Below are 9,974 nucleotides of genomic sequence, written 5' to 3' on the forward strand. Positions count from 1 at the left end.
GTCTTTATATTACATGTATTGTCTTTGTTAACTAATGTTGTAAAGCTTTTGAATACGTAAATATTTTCCATTCTTGGGCAGCCGGTCGGACCATTTACTTTCAATTCAAATTAAATGAGCAAACTGTTTAAAAGTAATGTACTTATATAACTGCGATGAAATACACATCATATCTTAATGAAAGTCGGCATGAGCCGAGAAGGGGAAGTTACTGCCCTTCATCGCTCGCTACGATAATTCGTTAAGATAAACGTTTGAAATCAATGGACGAACACTATCTACTCTGGAGATATGTGGTTTTTATTTCGTTGCAAAACGTATGAATATTTTCATGACTAATATTTCGTAATATTTTACTTTGTTTCATGGCTGATGGAATAGTATAATTTGCACAAATGAATTGCAGGCAGCTGTATTTTTCACATTAACACCTTACGCACGACCGCGGGCGACATCAAGGCACGCGATAAATATGACAAATGTAGCGCATGTCTAAATACATATTTATGTGTATATAAACTACACAAAACACCTTTTAAAATAAAGAAAATACAACATGTGTATTTTCTGAAGCCATTACAGGGCTCTAGAACCCCCAGACCTTTGAGGAATACGATTCGAATGAAGAACCATTAATTAGTCTTTGTTATGTCTCTGATTTCAAGTATAAGTTGTCAAAGTAACCGAAATTAATTTTTCTCTTTCTTTCAAGGCATGACCGAAGTGCTAAGGAAAGGAGATATGATCCTGGGATATAATTTTGAGTCTACAACTGGATTTGTGTAGAAAAATATTGTATTTCTCTTGATGCCTCCGCCATTTCGTAACAAATGTTTTCATGATGAAAGGTTTAATATACGTGGCGGAAATTTAGACAGTCATAGTTCCAACAACCAAAATTATCAAATGTTTCATTCACGTCGTACCCTTTTCTATCTCCGTTATAACAGACATTCAGTTTGATGTAAGTTTCTCTAAATTGTCCTTTTCATTTATTCTTTCCCTCCTTTAATCATTTGTAACTTTATTCCTGACTGCAGTTTGTATTTTCCAATATATTCGGTAACTATAAAATGACATTTATCCTCAATACTACGTTATGGCTTTTTGGTAAAAGATAAAGGAATATTGCACCTTCTTGCTCGTTAGTTCCTAACAACTGTTATAACAATTTTAACTGAAGCTGTTTCCATGCTAACTGTTACCAGAAATCTTCAATAATCCGATCGAAACTTTATATTTTCGAATAACGCGGAGAGAGGTTAATGCTACTCTACGAAAAAGGAGAAAATATTTTATTTCTAATTATCTATCTATTTCAATACTCAACTCTTTGGGCAAAACGTTTCAAAACTTCTCTTTGAGATTATTGTAGACTTATTCAAAGACGCCCTGATTATATAATTGTGACTATTGGAACATCAACTGATTCAGGAGTATTTGTACATCAGCTCCTTCAAAACTATTGCAGTTCATTTGGAGTGTTCTATTCGTTTGGACTTTTGATTCACCACGCAGGATTACTTTAGACTTAATTTCCTTTTTAATTTTCACTTAGTTATTAGGGAAAACATTGATTTCTTGAATTTCACAAAACGTGTCGATTTTACGTCTTTCTGTTGCATATTTTAAGACCAGCAGATGTTTATTTAATATTCAGAGATTAAATTGTTATAGAAAGGTTCACTGCAGATCAACAACATGTCAATACTGGCGTTCTCCAGGGATCTAATACTTAGATTACTGTTTTTATTATTTACATTAACGGTATTGTCACTGAGCATTCAGTTCAACAGCAAACTGTTTAATGATGATACATTTTCGTCTATTATTATTGAACATAACTCTCCCTGCAGCGTTTTGAACGAAGACCTTAATCAGATCAATATGTGGGCTAACTAATTGTTAATTGATTCATTCCTAACCGAATGTAATTAATTACCATATATAGAAAAGTCTAAAAAAATGAACAATACCCTCTTTTTCGAATGAACGACGCGATTATTACGAATTAAATTTCTCGTAAGCATTTATGCGTAAGTTTAAACAAATCGTTATCTTAGCATATACATAGAGTGGGAATTACTCATGGAAAAGGTTCGACATATTAGGAAGTTTGAATTTAAACCTTAAGGAGAATAATTAGAATTAAACCTTTTCTTTTATTTTATTTATGTAATTGGTAGGATCAAAATAAAGAAAATATTTGATTTAAAAAATTAGTTAACGTTTGTTTTTGATCTAAAAACTATCTCTTCCTCCTCCGTCTCTTTCCTCGTTTGTTTTAAATCGGATCGGCTTTTGGCCAGGTGTTCCATAGCGGAATAAATTATGTGAATCGTTAGAGTAGGTCAAGCTTGTGTTTCTGCTTCTTTTTTCTGCATATTTGTCTCTCCTCTTTTGCACTAGGCGTGTAAACACCAAATTAAATCCAAACTTATAATCAATTAAAGAATTTCAATAATGTGATCATCATAAGTAACTTCAGTATTCTTCTTCTGCTGTGCTATATAAATTGTTCGAAAAATTGAATATATATAATTTTTCAACCAATATATTGCAATAAAATTGCAAGTACACTAAGTAACTTAGATATAAACAGCATCACGTTTGCCGATGAATGGTGTATCCTATAGATAGGGATGATACATCTAGAAGATATTTAATAAGCTTACGCAGATATAACACCTGTAGTGCATTCACTCACATGCACGTAGAGGTACATTCTCACACACAAAGAGGAATCATAAATCTCCATTTACATGGACAAAGATATATTTTGTCACACACATAATAGGAATTATAACCCGCCACTTATATGCACATATATATACATTGTCACAAACAAAAATAATTAATTCTCTTACAAGTTTAATACGTGAACTTGCTCTTAAAGGTGTTGTATAGATTTCATCTGTAGATTGCAGGAATTGGTAATTTCGGAGTTTGGGAAATGCCTTGCACAATAAGTTCTAATAAATAAAATAAACACCTGTTCTCCGCAACAAGTTATACTAATAAAATAAACACCTGTTCCCCACAATACGTTTTAATAAAGGAAATAAACAGCTGTTCTCCACTGCAATCTCTGCCAGAGATAGCGAGTAAGAATTACAAAGTGGGAACATGACTGGATAAGGGTATGCGTTACTTCTTGTGAACCAATACATATCTAAATATATTTCTCTATCAACATGGGTTAATTACTATGATTATTATCTTGGCATGAGCCAAGGACAAGGGCAGTGTGCGGTGAAATTTCAAACAGGGAGATATTTTTAGATTGTATTATAGTGATCCAAGAAAAGACTGTTGATACGTCAATAGGACACGGACCACGACAGGCACATCAACACTTCAGCGTTGAATTTATTTTGGATTAACACTACTGTTTAGAAATTCGAGGATAATTTGGGATTAAATTTGCAATACCGTAAGTTCCTTTTTAAACATTTTCACTTTGTATTCATAGGGAAAACTGATATTAGTTGAATTTTACAAAGTGTGTGGCTTCTTATTCGTTTCTATTAATCATTTTAAGTCGTAGCAATGGTCATATTGTAGGACCACAGAGTCGTAGAAATGGTCATATTTTAAGACCACAGAGTCGTATTAATGGCCATACTGTAAGACCACATTGTCGTAGTAATGGTCATATTGTAAGACAACATATTTGTAGTAATGGTTATACAGTAGGACCACATAGTCGTAGTAATGATCATATTCTAAGACCACAAATTCGTAGTAATGGTCATACTGTAAGACCACATAGTCGTAGTAATGGTCATATTGTAAGACCACAGAGTCGTAGTAATGGTCATATTGTAAGACCACAAAGTCGTAGTAATGGTCATATTGTAAGACCACAAATTCGTAGTAATGGTCATATTGTAAGACCACAGAGTCGTAGTAATGGTCATATTGTAAGACCACAGAGTCGTAGTAATGGTCATACTGTAAGACCACAGAGTCGTAGTAATGGTCATATTGTAGGACCACAGAGTCGTAGTAATGGTCATACTATAGGAAACAACTGTCATATTTTACCTGAAATGAATATATTTTGGAATTTTGTTTCGATTCGATGAAAGTTTGTGATTTTGGACTGGATTCATCTGTGAAAATTATATATGAAATACATCAGATTGAAGTGGCGCAGGAGAAGCGTGTTTACGACTGCAAACGTGTTTCTGTTTCTGTCATTTAATGTTTGAAATCATAATGTGGGAAAAATATAATAAGTTTTTCCATTGCAATTATCAAAAAGACGTAATTCGGATTTGCAGAATTAAGAAAATACATTTTGAGGAAATTCAGGATGTAAAACTGTAAGTTTATTTTATTTTGCCATTCTTATCATCTGCTAAAGAAGACAGTATATGCCTTGTCACTTGTATATGATTTATAAGGATCTTATCTTCCGTCTTTTATATAACGTAGCTAGCCTAAATCCGTAACATTGTATCAACGCTGAATGTGCCACAACAGTTGGGTTTTTTTGCAGTCCACGAAACATGTCTTAATTCATTCAGAAACAAATTTAAACAAGCACAACGCAAAGAGCCTCTTACGCAAGTGTATGTTATTTGTGTACAAATGAAAATTGCTGGTGTCTGAATCATTGTTTGTTTGCAATAGAAATTAGTTCTTTATGCATGTGAATGCTCTATGTGTATTGTCCCGCGCATTCAGTATCGGGGAAAACTGAACGATTCTGACAATGTAAACTTAACAGGGAATAAATGAGCATATAATAATAAATCACACATTTTCATCAACAATTAATCAAGAGATAACGAGATTACACAATTATGAGTGCTACGTTCTCAACAGCAATGTTAATCTCGCAGAGCTAACTGCTTCTACTGTGTTGTGTACAATATTTCTCAGGATTTTCTCAATGGATACAAGATCACAGGTGACTACTGTTTTCTGATATCGTCAAATTTTAGGCCACAGGTCCGTTTTCGAAAGGGAAAGATGTTGAACATTTTATGTCGTCTCATTAAACAGGTTCGCTATTAAAGTCAGATTAGCTGTATCCTCCTATATTATCTGACCATGTGTGTATTTTTCTTTACTTTGCTATATACGTATACCGATTTGCTTTACGACTTAATTTCCCTGAAGAAGTGCAGTGAACATCATATGTAAATGAAGAAAATTAGTGATAAAGTCTAGAGGATTCATGTATTTCATGCACACTGCCTATCATTTTAGTGTTATATGTGAATGGTCGGTAGACTGACAGGCTGTTATATGCAGTGAAGGCAAGTTGTAAGATTCTTGTAGACAGAATGGCGAATAAAGATTTTTTAAAAAATGTGTGTACGTAATGCTGACTGTGTTATACTTCTGAATGCCGCCTGGAACATTGGATCATCGGACATTTTCTATAAGAATGCATATGTATTTTCTATGTCGAAAAGATATAGTAATTTTGACTTAGCTAATCATTTTGCAGCATAAAGTGAAAAACATTCGTTTAAATATTATGTGATGTATTCCATTAGTTTTTTGTGCTAACAAAGCATATACGTCTCTTTTCAGTCCACGTGACCGAAACGTGCTAATGCAATTCGATGACAATTTTAAGAACAGAAATGGAGAGATCGACAATAATGCGTCTGTGATGAGTAACCTCTCGTCCTTCTAATTGATGAATTTGGAGATATTGCTTCCTTTTATACATGAGGAAAGCATTGATCTAACGAGGATTTTATTTTTCTGAGGTGCGTCATACGGATATGCCTTACGATTCTCAGTTGCTTCCTATGGATATGCCTGCAAAAGTTGCATTTCCATTATTCTGTTTGATAGCTATTTGTATTAAAGACTTGAAAGCAGTTCCAACATGCTTGAATGCTGACAAATCTTTTGTCTGTAGACGCATTGCATCAAGACAAGACTTCCCAATTTCAATTCCATCATATATACGAAGAGTTACATTGGATGGAACAGATTTTCCTGCTCCGGATTTTCCAAATGGACTTTTCGTAGACGCAAGTTGGAGGAATTTATCAGAACTTGTTATTGTTGACTTCCCAGATATTACTCGTATAAACGAAACATTTCTGGAAGGGCTTGATGGATTGAAATATCTTTCAATATCATCGTGTTATAGTATAGATGAAATCGACTCAGCGGTATTCCGATATATTCCCAACCTTGAAGCATTACATTTTTACATGTTATGGTGGATGTATTTAACTGTTGTGGAGAAAGCTCTGACTGAAACTCCCAGTGGCCTAAAATATTTATCTTTGATCGGCCTTCACATGAGGCGGTTTCCCATAGTATTGACCGAATCATTTGCCAATGCGCTCAGTGGTAAAAACCTTACATACCTGGATATAAGTCGTGCAAATATTATTCAGCTTGAGAATGATGTTTACAGGAAAGTACTCTTTAATTTGCGGTATTTAAATATCTCCAACACTAAAATACAACTTTTTGGAGGACTCGATAGAGACGAGAATGATCTGCCTAAGTGGGAAGTGTTTGATGCGAGTGGATGTCCATCTATGGTAGAAACCGTACAACTCTGGGAACCAAAATATTTCATCCTTTCCAAAGTTAAATACATTTTTCTCAGCAAACTGCGCGAGTTTAAATTACAACCCAACATTATTTTGAATTTGTCTAGTTTTAATGCACAAACGGCCATCAAGGTTATAGATTTGAGCACTAACAACCTGGTTTATATAAACATGAGTCTTCAAGGAGCGTATTATTTTCAAGAACTGCAGAAATTAGACCTCTCTCGTAATGGCATGGAATATATAAATCCTTCACTGCTAAGACTTTTTCCCTCAATGAAGGTTCTCAATATGAACGCAAATAAACTATTTAGCATGCAATCAATGGAAGATTTTCGCAATTTACTTTCTTGGAACAAAGAACTTCGAGTTTTGTCTATACAAAATAACCATCTGACTACCATTCCAAAGACATTTTTGTCTTTCAATACCAAATTGCAACTTCTTGACCTGAGAGAGAATGATCTTAATGACTTCAATATTGATTTGTGCAACATGTGGAACTTAAAGTATATCGATCTAAGCAACAACCGCCTGCACAGATTAACCTCAGCCAGTATTCTTACTCTTGAATTAATATCACGACATCAGATGTCAAAGACGGAGATCAATGAAAAATATATTGATAATAGTTCGTCGTTATATTTCTTGGATAAAATCGCGTTGGCTGACAAATATGGATATGGACAAAGCTTTGATACGACCAGAGAATTGTTACAGAATAAGGAAGTAATGCATAGGCATTTGACAATTGGGCTTTCTGGAAATCCACTGCAATGCGACTGTGAAAGTATTTATTTTTTAGAATGGATAATATCCACCAATATCGTAATTTCTCAAATGGAGTCCTTAAGATGCAAATATGGAAGTGACCATTATCCTCTAAACAGAGAAACACTCGATAAAGTTCACTTTGATTGTGTTGCTCTTCCTGCAATAGTAAAAGTCGTTGTTCCATCGGTAATATTTTCAGTTTTTTGTATAAGTGCCTTTTCTATTCTCGTTGTTTATATGAGAAGACATAAACGAAAACGTGAGAAAATTCAAATGCTTAGAGAACTGATTCAGAAGAAAAACAATAAATTCAAATTTATTGCATTTCTTCCATTTTGCAGCCAGGATGATGATATGGTCAGGAAATATATACATGAACCATTAAATAATCTCTTAAAACAAAAGCTGAATATTAACATTGAAAGGGACCTGGAGCTCGTATGTTGCGGTGCAGATTACTTCATACCGGGTATGCGTATTATGGCAGAGATTCATCGATGTATAAGTGAAAGTCTTGTGGTAGTTCCCGTTATAACACCATCTTTCCTTAAATCTCCGTGGTGCACGACAGAGTGCATAGTTGCTATTCAAGAAAATAGGAATGTAGTGGTCATCATGCAAGAACCACAAGACATATCAGGTGCCAATGTAGTAATTAAAAATTTGCTGGAAACTTACACGAGGGCATCATGGTCAATTAAAGATGGGGAATTCGAGATTCGTCCTCAGTGGAATATAATAATTCAGAGCATTATTGACAAATCTATCGAATTCGCTTATAACCAAACGGATGAGACAGATACCGATGGAGATCATTTACTTGTTGAAGAGAATGAGAATGCGGTATAGAGCTGAAGAATCTTTGCAACATGAGATAATGTAAATAAATATAGATGCATGTAGTCATGATTTTGTGAAGAAAAGAGTAAATAAATTTATGGAAATTTATCGTTAAGTCACGTCAAGATGCAGATTTGTCTGACAGAGTAGAAGAAGGTGCTAATTTGTATTAGATTTGTGACATACGGCTGTGCTACAACTCGTCAACTGGTTTAGAAATATCACATTGTAGCAAATTTTTAAAATAAGAAAGAGCCAGTTTCAAGGCGAAGCATTTTGAAGAATGTTTTTGACATGTTATTTATTTAGATTTTGACGAAATATTTTGGCTATAGATGACATACTAGTGCTTTAATGACAACGTGGCTGTTGCTTAAACGCTAGTGCAATAGTAACAAATTTGTTATTGCAGAAACGCTAGTGAAATGGTAACAAAGTTGCTTTGTCTAAAACGATAGTGCAATAGTGACAAAGTTGCTTAGTCTGAAGCGCTAGTGCTATAGTGACAAAGTTGCTATTGATGAAATACTAGTGCTAATGTGAAAAGTGGATTCCGTTGATATGATAGAGTGCTATAGTGACATTGTGGATTTTGATGACATGATAGTGATATAGTGAAAAAGTGGCTTTCGATGAAATGCTAGTGCTATATTGTCAATGTGGCTACTGACTGATGAAATGCTAATGCTATATTGTCAATGTGGCTACTGACTGATGAAATGCTAGTGCTATATTGTCAATGTGGCTACTGACTAATGAAATGCTAGTGCTATATTGTCAATGTGGCTACTGATGAAATGTAAGTGCAATAGTCACAAGGTGGCTTTCGATGAAATGTTAATGGTACATATGCAAAGTTGTTATCGATGAAGTGTTAGTACAGTACTAGAATAGAAACGTTGCTATCATTGAGGTGCTAGTCATCAATACTTAAGTTTAAAGGTAATCTACCTTAATATCACGATGTATATACCTTCAGATGTTATTCATTAAAAACTCTCTACCCTTTTGCTAAGAATTAGTTTGACGAAGTTTCTTGAGTTTATAACGAATTGGCATAATTCGTGTCGTTGATGATCTGCAATTCCCACATCCACATAAATGCATGGATGTTTAACACCAACATTTTGTAATCACTTTTATTAATGTGTAATTTTGTGTTTTGTGTTGTTTTTGTTAATTAATTCTTCATCTTACTGACGAACAATGTCACATTGAATATAATATTTTACTTTAATATTCCAGTATGTTTATATTCATGTCTGAATTAAATAAATTCTTCTGCCACTATATCTACCTTTTTTTGTGCTGCAAAACATCATAACGTCTTTTCATCTTTTTCTACCGCAATGAAGTACTAGTCAGTTTCTAAATATATAAGATGTATTGTCCACTTACATCATCGAAATCTGGCAATTAATAAACAGAAAGAACAATCTCTTCAGCGATTTGATATTTATTTGAATTAAAGTTAAAGATTGTCAAAGATGATGTGACTCTGAACCTAAGCGTGGATTTCTTCCTTAATAGTAGTAAATGGGGATACTTTATAGACAATGGGAAATTACATTACAGACCGCCCTTGGGAACGTTTACGGACGAAATTATATTAAGAAGGGAAATCTCAATAAAAAATCCCTTGGGACTATATACGGACAAAAGTATTGGGACTGTATAGGGACAAGAGGAATGGAACAGGGAGGTGACGTCACGGTACATTCGATTAACAATAATGTTGCAAGGAGCGGGCCTCAATCGGCCAAACACCGGGAGAAAAAAAAATCTTAGAACGCTTAGCGGGAACGGGACATAGACAAGACA

General features: G+C 34.2%; 1 protein-coding gene across 3 annotated transcripts in view; it reads left to right on the forward strand.

The window, feature by feature from the left end:
• Positions 1-9,443, forward strand: part of LOC149774645 (toll-like receptor 2) — a 31,616-nt gene extending 22,173 nt beyond the window's left edge. For 2 of the 3 annotated variants that reach the window (XM_089944837.1, XM_089944835.1), the window contains exon 2: positions 5,551-9,443. In XM_089944837.1, the coding sequence (XP_089800963.1) occupies positions 5,748-8,162 (2,415 nt within the window). In that variant the 5' untranslated portion in view covers positions 5,551-5,747 and the 3' untranslated portion in view covers positions 8,163-9,443. Of the gene's footprint in view, positions 1-712; positions 2,220-5,550 lie in introns of those variants that run through there. The other variant, XR_016416733.1, reaches the window with a different exon arrangement.
• Positions 9,444-9,974: the final 531 nt, after the last annotated feature.

This window comes from Sinohyriopsis cumingii, unplaced genomic scaffold (genome assembly GCF_028554795.1).
Source record: "Sinohyriopsis cumingii isolate HCF-2022 unplaced genomic scaffold, ASM2855479v2 utg000160l, whole genome shotgun sequence".
Lineage (NCBI taxonomy): Eukaryota > Metazoa > Mollusca > Bivalvia > Unionida > Unionidae > Sinohyriopsis > Sinohyriopsis cumingii.